This window comes from Serinus canaria, chromosome 4 (genome assembly GCF_022539315.1).
Source record: "Serinus canaria isolate serCan28SL12 chromosome 4, serCan2020, whole genome shotgun sequence".
Lineage (NCBI taxonomy): Eukaryota > Metazoa > Chordata > Aves > Passeriformes > Fringillidae > Serinus > Serinus canaria.
Genome location: NC_066317.1, coordinates 49,282,809 through 49,296,645, shown reverse-complemented (window position 1 = coordinate 49,296,645; position 13,837 = coordinate 49,282,809). Strand labels below are relative to the sequence as shown.

Below are 13,837 nucleotides of genomic sequence, written 5' to 3'. Positions count from 1 at the left end.
CAAATTCAAAGTCATCCACCTATGGACAAGAAAGCTGTCAAGCTGACTTTTTTTTTCCCCAGATGTAAAGGTGTCTTAGCAGGCAGTGTTTTCAACTGTCATGAAGGTCAGAATAACTCAGCTGAGTTCTTCCTGTGATAACAGGATTGAGATAGGCCCATGTGATCTACATGTGCCTGCCCCTGAAACAGACACAGGCTAGAAAGAATGTTCGTTGTAATTTAGTTACTCATTAGATAGCTGAGCTATCTAAAGTCATAAAGTCATAAAGCAAAATTTTAAATCAGAACTGTCTCTTTTCCAAGCAATTTATTTATTACAATTATGTTTGTTGGATCTGAAATAGTAAGGCCCAGTGTAAAGAGTGGAACTTGCTAGATGGGCCATGGTAGCTCTCTTCTGATGTTAAGCTATTAATTATTTGTGTTATTGAGAGTTGGTTTTTCATAGAGTTCCAGCACCTACATAACTCTTTCTTTTCCTTCTTTTCAGAACTCTTCTGTTCCTTAATCAAAGGAGCCATCCAGCATCCAGATAATGTCATTCCATGGAACTGAAATATCAGTGAATTAATCCAGGTTCCCTAAAAGACTGTAAAATGGAGCCAATAACTTTCAAAGTTAAAAAGTGTCAAACACCTAGTGATTTCTCAGCAAGTTTCAGTCTCCAGCTCGTGGGTTCTCTCCCGGTGCATTCCCTAACCACTATGTCAATGCTGCCTTGGATTGTGGCCGAGATCCAGTTGCTCAGTGCAAAGTCTTCCAAAGAAGAACCCAGCGTCAGCCAAATTCGACTTTGTGTTTCACCAGCCAGTTTGCGATGTGAGCCAGACACAGGGGAAACCCAGCAGTGGGATCCTTTAATTTGTTCAAGTTTATTTGAATACAAGCCACAGCAGGTCCACAAACTGATTCACAACAGCCATGATCCAAGCTACTTTGCGTGTCTGATAAAGGATGAAGCAGCTAATCAGCAAAGTATCTGCTACGTATTTAAGGCTGATGATCAGACAAAAGTAAGTATAAAGAAAAGAACCAAAGCAAGCATCCCTGGAGTTGCTTTTGTACTGTTTGAATCCTTTCACTACACTATAAAACCTTAAGGTTGTATTTACAATTAGAGACAAGATCTCGTTAAAACTTACTGACTTTATTTGATGTTAATTGCTCGGTGAAATTTGAGCTGCTCAGTATGTGAAATGAAAGGTGTGTACATCTCCTACAGAATCAGGGCCTGAATTTCATCAGCTTAAAAAACACTTTAGTTTGGAATATGGGCTGAAATCTTGACCCTCAAGTCAGTGAGAGCTTTTCTGTTGATGTCACTTGGGCTAGTATTTCACTCTCGAGTCACTGTGAACTTTATCTAATCCTGCTCTCAGACCTCTCAAATTTCTGTTTTCCTGAGTTGAGACCTATGTGACTGGGAAACAGAGATACCTCCTTTCTCAGAAAGAGGAGAGGGTAGTGTGGAGCCTCCATATGTATCATATCTCTAACAACAGGACCCTGTGGAAACCTTTTCCTAGCTCTGTAATTCTCAAAGCCTGGCAGACAGGTTTAAAGAGTTTAAAGAAAGGCACAGTCTTTGCACTTCTGTGACATGCAGGCTTGCTGCTGCATGGTGTGAGACAGAAACTGGGTATGCATGTCTGGCAGTGGATGAGATTTGGCTTAGTCTGCATTTCCTAACCAGTTCCTAACCAGCTGTGTCTTTGCCGGTAAAGTGAAAGCTTTGAAATTGTTGATCTCTTCTCTTTGAGAGTAATATGAGACACTGACTGTCATGAATGAGTAAAATGAGTAAGATTTAACACAAACTTATTGTGAACTACTGAGGACAAAATGGTGACGTATCCTTCACCTCTTGAGTGTCAACTCTGCTCTCCATAATGTTGGAAAACAGCATGCTCACTTGACTCATAGGAGGTGTCCTGCTGAAGAACCGTGGAGGTATTATGTGAATGTACAGCACACATGGGATTTATGCCAACCTGCCCAATAGCAAAACGTTGTACAGTTCTAAATCCATGGTCTCAAGCTTACAACTCAAAACATATGGAAACAGCTTTAGTTAAATCCCCCCAGATAAAACTTCAGTTCCAGTAAATTAAAAGGCAAATACATTGTAAATCATAAGCATTCAAGTGAGAAATCCTGTCAAGTTAAATGTGGAATACCAAGTTTATGTATGTAAGAGCCAGAAATAAGGAATAGTTATTTCAAAACTTGGCATTGGATACCAGCTGGTGAGTGCATTTTTCAGTTTGCTTCTGCATTTACTTGTGCTTGTGATTTTCCAGGATTATGGTGAAAACACAGCACTGATCACCTCCAGTACATTTTCTTAAGCATTTTCTTTTGCAACAAAAGATTCAAGTACTTTTTCTTCATGTTTGATCAAATTCCTGGACGTGTTTGAAATGGTCAAAACCAAACAGTTAAATTTGCAGCTGTGTCTACTTGTTTTTGGAGACAACACCCACTATTTTAGTATGCCTGTTTTAACTACTTAGCTCTAGGTTCACACAGATATCCATCCTTTCAAAAACTGCTTTCCACTTGGTCTCTTAACTTGCCTCGTGTGCAAGAGTTGTTTCTCTTGACTTCTTTGCAGTCATCAGCATTTGTGGACCTATGTTTTAACAAAAGGGTAATGGACATGCCAGGTGTTCTTACCATCTAAAGTGAAACACTGCCTCTTTTAATTAAATTTTGTGCAATCTCCACATTTTAAATAAGTTCTTTGTGCTTTGTAGGATGTTGTTACTTTGCCCTGAATATGATCATATAATGCCTTTTAGCTAATTTATGTTTGTGTATTTATCAGGAGGAGGGAACTGATGTTACCTGTTTTGCAGATGCCCAGCTTGAAAGGATAGGGAGTGCACACATGCTTTCGTTACAAACTGAAGGAGCTGTTTTTTAAAAGCCAATGAGTTGTGATGAAGGATTTAGGATTGTTAGTGCAATTTATGTTCAATTTCAGAAGAAATAAATTTTAGAAACTGGGCTTTTGCAGCCTGTGCAACTCAGCAGATTCTTGTGCTGGCACTCTTGTTTGTAAGAACTCTTTTTTTCCTATTTGCTTCAGGTCTGTAAAAGAACCACAGCAGTTCAGATGCGTTTAGTCGCAGAATTTATATGTTCATTACAATCTTTAGCCAACAATCTTGGACATCCAGACTTTTTTGATAATTACTAATTACAATAATATTTTAAACTGCCACAAGAGCCACAATTTTTTGTGTCTGCATATATAAATGTGTAGTAGGGTTGTATTTGGTGAAGAGTTCTCAAATTAAGTCACGTCTGACTGAGGATTTGAAGTAGAAGGTACTTTGTGGCTTTGTAAATAAGTTCTGTTGTATATCCTCACCTTAAGATAAGTAGAATAAAAGGGAGCAGAAGTATGTCTGTGGGAGAAGTACAGTAGGAAGATTAGAATGTTAAGACAATGGCAGTTGAGTAGAAGACTAAACAATTAAAGCTTTTAAGAGGAGGACAAGAAACTTGAAAGTCCTGCAGACAAGCATAGTGCTGGAGGTGGTACAGAAATCCAGGAATGGTCAGTCTTTTAGCGTCAGCATTGCAGATAGACTGCAGTCCATTAACTGTAGTTTTACTCCTTTATAAATATAAATTGAGCAAGAACATACATCTGATTAGTGAGGGATTATTTTACTGTTTAATATGAGAGTTTTGTTAATGTTTCTGGGTCATACTTAGCTCAGCTCTAGAGTTGATGGAGGTGCATGCAATGCCATGCAATGTTTTTCCTGAATACAAGGCTCTTGGGTTCATTGTTGCTGCAGTTTCAACCTAGCCACTTTAGAGAAGAAATCCATAGACAGGTAATTAACACTAAGTAATGTCAAGATTGTTTGCAAGGAATTCTTTGTTATGCTGCTCTGTAGCAGTGAAAGAAAAGGTAGTGCCCCATTGTGGACTTTGTCTTCCCTCTGTAGAATCTGCTGTAACTGTTTCCATTGTACCATCATGGCAATGTGTGGCTCACTTTCCCTGCTGGATAGCAGTAAGTAGGGAAGGATGAGATGACATTACTTGAAAAGAAGCATGTGAATATGGAGATGATTTCACTCTACTTTGTGCTTAAAAGATGGGTTACTCTGCCTAGAGAGGGCTTCTCTTATGGATTACATTCTTCTTTTCCAAGTCAATTTGTCAGACATGGGATCTGCAGTGTTCCTTCCTTCATATATACCTTCAGTAAGTTTCCACTAGTTACAGATAGTGGAGTTTCTTATCCTTACACCCTCATTCTGCAGACATTCTAATGTGGCCTCATGATTGAGTAATTTCTGCCTGAGGGTGGGGCTGAAGCATTAATGCATGTTCTTTGTAGGTGCTCCAGAATGGAGCTGGATTCAATTATATTGCCTGCAGGGAGCTTTATGAAGGCTGCTTAGAGGTCAGGTGAGTAATGATAGGGAAAGCTGGGGAAAAATTAAATCACCCTTAAATCTCTTTGCAGAATAGTCCCATCTGGATAAGAACACAATCTTGTTGAACACCTTGGTGAGAGTGCTTGGCTACTGTAGGAGTGCAATGGAAATGAAACCATTCACGCTCCACCCTCTGTGTCTCCCAAGTGGCCTGTGGTCTGACATTTGCTTATCACAAGTGTGATGCTATTGATATCACTGTTGTTGTTGAAAACTATATACTTTAAAAATTATTGGCATTTTAGTCCTACGTTTCATATGTGCTTGTTCTAAACTGTTTGGAACTGCAGGTGAGGTGTGCCATTTCCTTCCTGAGCTCATTCTCCCCAGGTTTCCTTCTGTATGATGCCCTGCTTTATCACAGCATTCACTCCAAGAAATGGAAGAGATAAATAGCATGAGGCTAAGGGCATACTGTAGCAGGGATTCCCCCTCTGGCAGATGCAAAGTAGCCAAAACATTACGGAGGAGGAGTAATTTCTGTTCTTATTTTCAGCTTAGAAAAGTAATTCCAGATGTCATTATGTTGATCCTTCTTTGGTGTATCAAATAATTTGTTTTACTTAGGTATGTTTAATCTTACTTGATGGATGTTTGGGCTGGCAAATGGAACATGGGTCACTAGTTTATCTGACTCATGCCCTGAGCTAGTTTAGATTTAAGGCAAGTTAAGGTTGTACCGCTTTTATTATACTTTTATATTTATTGTAAATGAAGATTTACAGTTCTAAATTTAATGGTTTCACAGAGGTCTGAGTAAAAGAGGACATTCAGTATCTCAGCCTTTTCCCATGTCCTGTGCTCCATTCAGCAGCAGGCTCACATTTTCCTAAGCCTGTCTTCTGTCACCTACATAGCTATAAAGACTTTTTTTGTTGCCTTTGCTTCAATTCCAGGTGGACTTCAGCTTTCCTAATCATGTCTCTGTCTTGGGCTGGCAAATTCTTATCGAGGCTCTCTGGAAACTGGCTGGATTGGCTATGCCCTGCTGTGTTTTTCCTGTGGTTTTTTTGAGTGGTTGAAGTTCTTCATCAGGACCAGGGTACGCTAATGTGAGGCTACTCTGAGCTGTCTATAGAGTGCATCATCCACCTATTCTTTCTGATCACAGGGTAAAATAAATTCCTGTATGCGGAGCAGAAATTGGCAGACAGCACTGTCACTTTTTAGTTGTTTTTTTTTTTAGTGAAGCAGATGCTCAGAATGCTTGAAAGTTTCCCCTTTTTTCTTCTGTGATATGAACTGGAGGTTTAGAGAATTTGAGGGAAAGCCTAGAAACTTGAGCCTGATGTCTTGCAAGGAAAATATTTCTGTGACATTACTAATGGAGAACTGGAGTATGAAGAAAGGTAAAAAGTTCATGTCAAATTTTTAAAGGGTTACATTTTGTACTGGTGTTTTTGTTTGTGTGGATTAGGGGTTTTTTTGTCCCCAAGACTCTGGACACAAGTTGTCATAACAGCCTGTAATATATGCTTGTGTTTACCAGAACAGTTAATGCTATGATGGCAAAACACTGCATAGAACTTCTCTGCTTAATAGAAAAATATTGCCTGTGATTAAACAGGATCACAGCTGCACAAAACATGCACAAGTCTATATGGTGCTTCTGAATCTTCTCTCTGTAGTGTCATCAATAGGAGAGCTTTTGGCCCAGGCAGCTGCAGGGTGTTACCATGAGAGTTGCAGTGTCTGTATGGTTGCTGCAGACTGGGACAGCTGCTCGAAATCTGAGCCTGCTGATTGACTTCACCTGTGCCAAATCTGCCCCAAGGCAAACACAGATAGAACCCATCTCCTTACACCGAGGAACTTCTTGAAATGTAGCACCTGGGCTGTTGTGGAGCTTTTTGGTTACAACTGTGATGCCTTCTGTTGTCTGAGATACTCGGGGTTTTGTTCACCCATTGCTTTAACAGTTATTTTGCTTTTAAACAACCTTCACCTACTTTCATGAGTTAAAATAGCTTATGCACTTAAGTAGATCAGGCTGTCTTACCTGGAATGCAGCACTCTGTTACATGTTGTTTATGATCTGATTATGTGCTGAAGAAGCTGGTTTCAGATAATCAACACTTAGCTCTCTGTGAGGCTGCACAGAGCTGAACTTCACATTATTCATCTATAAAAGGAATGGCAGGGGCCCAGTGAACTTCTAAGCAGTTGTTGTGAGGCTTGGCTTCATGACTGTCAATTCTTACACAACTTGTTTTTACTTTAGACTTTAAGGTACAGCCTCACTAAGTATCTCATTTTTAATAGTACCATTTCCCTTTCTTAAAGCAATTCAGGGAAGATAATTTTAAAGGTAGAGGTGATCTTTTTCTTCTGTATTTTACTGCCTGATGAGTCAAGGGAGATTAAAACATGGTTCTTCTTTTGCAAAAAACCATAAAACACAAACAAAATTAAGTAACTGGACTAATGTCAGTGCAAGTGAGAACTTAATTTGGCTGGTTTTGGCCTCCTTATGTACCTTTGGGGTTTTTGATTGAAGATGTGTAATTGCAAACTGCTTTTTGATTTAGGACATCTCCTCTGTCTCCCAAATACTAACTGAAGAAAATGTAAAATACTGAAGGAGAAAAAAAAATGCAGCAGAACAAATGAAAAATCAAATACATATTTGTGATGTGCATATACACAATCCAGTTTATAAAGTAGGTCAAAGTTTAGCTGTGTAAATCCTAGCAGAATATCCTGTATAATGCAAACAACCAGCTGTGCTTTCAGTACTCTCACAATTAATCAAGCTTTACAGGCTTCTTGAGTGTGAGTGTAATGACACCAGTTCTATCCTGGGATCTGTTTGAACAATCCATGTATGTGAGCTCTTCTGTTAGGGAACCTCAGTGGCCAGTGACTCTGTCCCTAGCAGAGTCATTCCAAGCCTTTATGGGGCTCTTGTCAAATCTTTGAGTGACTTTGTGACATGCTGCATCAGCTAAGTGCCCGTGTGTTCACTCTCATTTTATAAAAAAATATTGTGGGATTTCCCTAAACCTTGTTTGATTTGCCACATGGAGGAAGTAATTTGTGCAATGCCAGTGCTGCTGACTTATAGTCAGAGATAATGTCTGATCAAAGAAGATGAAATTAATCACTCTTTGTAAAAAGAGTTGCCTATTCCCACTCTTACGGCAGCAGCAACATAAAAATTATATATTCTTGTGATTTCTTATCCTAGTGTAATAGTTAACTGTATAGTAAACTGCATCAGATGGCATTGTTCGTGTATTTTTCAACCTAAATAATACTGAAAGTCACTATGTTTTACTTATGATGTCACATGAACTTGATTTTAGGGGAAGAGTTCATGTCAAAGCTATTTATTGTTCAAGGCTATTAAGGATCAAGGAACAGTTGTTCCTTCACTTTTCCTGTTGAATTGTAGCAGAAATGCAAAACAGTAGAACTGAGGCAAAAACATAATTAGTGGATTTTTGATGGCCTCTCATCTGATTACTAACCACTCTTTTTGTCTTTTTTGTGGCCTATGATGTCCAGCACAGGTAACTGGAGCCATGAATATCTAAGCATCCTCCATATCTGTAGAAGAGTTTTCTTTAAAAGCTCCTGTTCACACAGAGAAGAGCTTCTGTACATATCTCCAAAGAGAAGCTCACTCTTAACATCATAACCAAGTTAGAGTCAGCTTTCCATGGCCTTGTAATCCTTTGTTTGCTGGTTTGCACATTCCCACCTTTCCCCCTGTTCTTTATACTGTGGTATCACTCAGTGATGTGTTTCAGAGTAATTTGAATATTCCAAAGGAAAAGTGATAAAGTTTCAATGAAATCAGCATCCTAACATGATCACAGAACAGTTTCATGTGCACCTTTGTGAGAGTCAGGGCACAGCCACCTAGAGCCCAGCCTCAGATCCCCAATTCATTCAGTCTTAAATTGTTGTGGGGTTTTCATTCAAGTGTAATTTGTGATGGCACACTGAGAAGATTTTATATCTGTCCTCTGTCAAAAGAGGCAATTCTGTTATTCTTTTCTCCTCTGATCCATCCCTTTATGTACTTCCTTGGTGTTTTCCCTTGTGCTGGCACTGATGTTTGTCCAGCTCTGTGTTGAGCTGCTTTAGGGACTTAGGTAAAAGAAATTAATTTCATTCTGCTCCAAAACCTATTTGGTGCACCTTGCTAGATCACCATAGATGTTTTTTGTCAAATTTCAAGTTGACATAAATTTGGCAACTAAAGTGAGCATTAAATATTTTGGGACAAGGTTTTCATAAGCAGGTGAGGGGAAGAGAGTGCCCCACCAGGAGTACTCCAAAGGGATTGGGCTGTGTAGGATGACATAGATCTTAAAAGTAAGACTATGAGGATGGAGGTGCACAGGTACACTTGCAGGTTTCTTTGGCCTCTGCACACAGAGCCACCTTAGTTGGAGCATGGTGCTTCTACCACCAAGTTTGTGGATTCAATACCCATATGGGACATTCACTGAATAGTTGGACCTAATAGTTGGTGATCCTTGTAGGTTCCTCCCAACTCAGAATATTCTCTGAAAGTGTCACTGACATTGAAGTCTGTCCTGTTAGTGTGAGAAGAAATCGCTGCATTCTTGCCCAATGAGTCCAAAGTAGCCTTGGTCTAAAAAGACAAACGTCACAGGGTGGGTGGTCTTAAATTGGGAAACTGTCTATCCACATATTACCCAAGCACTAATCATTTTAAAAGTCCTCAGCTTCACAACTTGTAACAATAACAAAATATGTAGCAACATATTTTGTTATTGTTATAACATATATTGTTATTTGTTATTAAAGTTATCCTGCTGAAGTTGATTTAAGACTAGAAGAAGTTTGGAAGTTTGAATGCTGTTTTGTTGATCTCTAACTCAAGTCAGAAAGTCTAATCTAGATTCAGTAGATGGTTTTTATTTTTATAAAATTTTTATAATCTAGAGTCACTAGATGGTTTTTATTTTTTGCTTAATTACTTAACACTCTTAAGTAATATGAAGTATGCACAGTTGTGAAGGTCTTAAATTAATTTTGTGGATGCTTGATGCAATAATAGTTGTATGCAATTTAAAGCCAGAAAGTAGCTATATGGGGAGGGAGGGGAAACTGCTTTGAAAATAACAGTTTTTATTTAAAAAAATCAGTCTTACCCTAAACAGTGTTAGTTGTTGTGGTGCACAGTACAATAACATATTGAGGACTGTGTGATTTAGGTAGCAAAACTGAGAAGATAATTTTTGTCAAATACATAAATAAACAAAGGCTGTATCTGTCATATAGGTTAGTACAGACAGACTGTCTACAGACAGACTCAAGAGCGGTTCTGGCTCCTATCTGGTTGATACCAGTTATCTTTCCTCAAGACTAATAAAACCAAAACCTCCTTTTTAATTTGCTTTGCAAGTTTCATTAGGAAGCTTGGGCTTTAGCTCACTTGGAGCTACTTAAACATGGACATTCATGTTCAGGCAGTTGTATTTCTTCTTTTCAGATTTTAAAATGGCTCTAAAAGACAAACACAAACCATCCACATTCAAATATGAAGACACCAAGTCATAAATTATGATACTGATTAAATCATCTTCCTGAAATAGCTCCTTATGTTTCCATGCAGTTGGCTTTTAATTTAAAGTTTTGCCTTTCCTACGCTGACATTTATGCTGTGCCCCAAGGTCATCAGATGGGGGCTCTTTGGCTGTAGTGAAGCAGAAAACCAAAGCAGAGGAGGCATATATAACTGCTGTATTTACTTTAGCAGCACAATCTCCCATCCTGTTACATGTCAAACTGAATAATGGTAGAAAATCATTGTCGTAAAATCAGTGCTTTCCCTTGCCTGGTGTAGACACAGTTGTTCTCTATTTCTGTTTTTTTTACCCTCTCTATGGACGTCAAGTTATGGGAAGGGCTGTGGGAAATATTTTCCTAAAGAATGATTTGTGTGACTGGACAAATACAGGCTTAAATGGATATGTGTGTTTGCCCTAAAGGTTGGTCATGGAGGATCTGATACAAGGATTGAGTGGATAATGCCAGCTTATACTTGGTTTGTCCTTTGTATGAAGCTGCTGGTCAATGTGGACTTCCCCTTTCTTTCCCACCCTCCCCCCAACTTTTTCCAGAGTGACAGTAATTGAGATCTATTGCTAGTCATATAAACAGCTTCACTGATAATGATTCTTCTTGTGTTGGCTTAAGTTTGGTCCTTCTGCATAACTGATTGAACACTTTTCATGTGCAAGCTTCTTTAAAACACCTCCACAAAACTAGCTTCACACAGGCAGATTTTGCTTCAAAATTGTATTTTTAGTAATCATTATGTGGTTTGTTGTGTTGCTTTGTTGCTTATATGCTATGCTTCTACTTACAATGTGAAGAACTTGCACAGAAAGAGGGATTAAAAGCTAGATTTTACAACTCCTCATTTGAGATTTTTGGAAGCTACGTTCAGCACAAAGGTGTAAAGTAGAGCTTGCACTGAATATCTGGTGGTGTATTTGCATCTAAAACTGTGGCTAACTGAAATGGAGATTTTTTTTTTGAGAGTTTTTTGAGAGTCAGAAAGTAAATTGTACATAAATCTTATTTCTGAGCCTTTGAGGCCGAGATCTGTATGCACTTTAACTTCAGGCTAGGTCCTTTGAAGACAACAGACAGACTTGCAGCAATGACTTTGAACATGCTTGTAGATACTTGCTTGGTTAGCACCTATAATATGTAATATATTACTCAGCTTGGTTTTAGCCCTAGATTTTTTTTAATGACAGTTAGGCTGTTCACGTAGAAAAAGAAGGTTTCCAATACCTCCAGTTAGTTCATTTAGAAAGATTTTTAATGAAACAGAAGTACTTTTAAAACCAGACAAGAAAAATTATAATTCAAATACAAGAATATATTGAGGATGATTAATATGGTTGATTCAACACCACTATTACAAAACTTAGGTTTCTTTCCTTATTTAAAATTGCAAATATAAGTATGCCATATGTCTATGAAGCAATAATTTATGAAGGTTTTAAGAAGAGCAAAGCCCCATTCATCACTTTTAATTCTTTACAGACTACAAAAACCATGTATCTTCAAGTACAAATAGTGTTGGTACCTTCAGAGGTCTCTCACTGAAGTTGAATTCAGAGGCATTTCTAGAAGTTGTGTTGGAAGTGCCTTTGTTGGACCAGCTCTCCAGCAGCAATGAGGCACATCATATTCCCTACTTAAGTGCAGATTTCAAAGCGACCCAGTAGTGGGTAATGACACACTGGAACGAGGCACTCTGACTCCCAAATCAGGACTGGGATTTAGAAGAGAAAAGCAGTTGCTTCTGAGGAGCTCCGCAGTATCTCTGCTGCTGTGGAGTGCTGTACAGTGTTCCTGACAGTAGCATTCATAGCCAGGCCGTTAGGAAGCTTTTCTAATTGCAGGAAGAGAACTTCATTGTTCTTGAAAGGGATTATTCCCCAGAGTGCATAACTCCTTTTGTCCCTCCAATCCCTTCACAAGTTTGCAGCTTCATCGCGGTTTAAGATGAGGTGTTTAAGTGCCACTTAGTGGCTGTGCAGAGCAAATGTAAGATCCTGCGATTGCTGTGACAGTTTTCACCTCTTCTGCTTTCCACTAGCAGGAGAATTGCTCACCTTACCGTGGAGATACTGAAGGCTTAATCTAAAACTGGTAGAAATCAATTGAAAGATGCTGGTGGGTTTTCAGTTAGAAAGTTTCAGTAGTGTAATTTTCATTTTACTTTTTTCCCAAATTGTCCTACTGAAGTTCTGCTTGGGTTCTCCTAGTGGGTTTTTAGGGTTTTTTTGTTTTTCTTTGGAGTGTTTTTTCAATATTTTTGCAGTGCCTCTAAAAATATTGGAATGAGTTTGTATTTTACTATGTAACAAGAAGCAGTGCTCTATAAAGTCAGTAGAACAGAAATACTGTTCTACTGTTTCTGGAGTTTATTCTTGTGTGTTAAATTTCACAAAACAAGATGTGCTTAACATTGATTAGTGTTTAACATCAGCCACTGTTCTGGGGTGTTTCAGCTCCCCTCAGCAGACTATCTGATAGATGTGAAACACTTAGCTCTCGGTCATGTTAGGAGCTTGCTATAATAAAGTTTTTATGTGTGCAAGGACAAAAGTTTATATTCTAGAAACTTGCAGGACTTCTGGGTTTTCTTTACACGTATATTATTAGCCAGATACATCCTTAAGACACATAAAGGTACAGTAGCCACTTGATCTGTGATTTAAGTGGGGGCAATTCTCAAATGAATAGCTTTTACATCTCAGACTGCATGCATTGCCTGTATGCAGGCTTCCTCTTTACTGGGAGGAGGTTTTTCAGTGGGGTTTCTGCAGGGAGTTCATGTACTGCAAAATACATGCTTCAAGTTTTTCTTTAGAATAGAGTTGTCTTTTTTCCCTTCTCTTTCAGTTTTTGTGTTTATGCTAGATTTGGAAGAGTCAGAAGAGTTCCCAGGAACCTCAAATAAACAAATAAAGATTTCTGATTACATTTTTTGTTAAAGTTACGGATCAGAAACTGTCAAGGTCTCAAGATAAGCCCCTTTTGCACATGTTGAGACAATGTGCTTCCAGCAAGCCATATAAAACATAGGTATGTGACAAATTTTCCTTAGCCAGATAACCCTCAATGACCTGACTTTAAGTACACATGTTTGCACAGGCATGTCAGCCTGTTCTGGAAGTCTTGAGGCCAGCTGGAAACATCAGCTGAATTAGACTTACAGGTTTTTGTCTTTTGTGGTGAGCAAATTCGAAGCACTTGTATGGGGATGACACTGTGGATCTACAGTGAGAGAAAGTAATATTGATTCTTATTAGGTTCTTGTTGTTTGACTGTGTATTACAGCATTGTGCATGCTAAGAGAAAAAGCTGGGAAGATTGATTAAAATGGGCCTTCATTCGACTCATAAGTTATAATTGAAAGCAATGGGACACTTGAGAATTTAATATACCCTGGATGAAATGTCCTGGTAATTATCTTTATCAATGATCTGGACAAGGGGAACAAGGGCACCCTCAGTAAATTCACAGATGACACCAAAGTGAGTGGGAATGTTGGTCTGCTGAAGGGCACAAAGGTTTTGCAATGGGATCTGGACAGGCTGGATAAATAAGCCAAGGCCAGTTGCAAGAGGTTCAGTATGGCAAAATGCTGATCCTACACTTGGGTCGCAACAATTCCCGTCAGTGCTATAGACTGGGGGCAGAGTGGCTGGAATGTGGCCACAGCTGGCTGAACGTGAGCCAGGGTGTGCCCAGGTGACCAAGAAGGCCAGTGGCATCCTGGCCTCTGTCAGAAGTAGTGTGGCCAGCAGGACCAGGACTCAGCACTGGTGAGGCACACCTTGAGTCCTGTGTCCAGTTCTGGGCTCC

At 39.0% G+C, this 13,837-nt stretch overlaps 1 protein-coding gene across 15 annotated transcripts in view; it reads left to right on the top strand.

The window, feature by feature from the left end:
* The window catches only part of TBC1D1 (TBC1 domain family member 1), a 99,097-nt gene that overhangs the window by 7,125 nt on the left and 78,135 nt on the right, over positions 1-13,837 (top strand). For all 15 annotated transcript variants that reach the window (XM_030239222.2, XM_030239218.2, XM_050973606.1 and 12 more), the window contains one exon: positions 493-1,015. In XM_030239222.2, coding sequence (XP_030095082.1) covers positions 599-1,015 — 417 coding nt within the window. In that variant the 5' untranslated portion in view covers positions 493-598. The remainder of the gene's footprint in view (positions 1-492; positions 1,016-13,837) is intronic.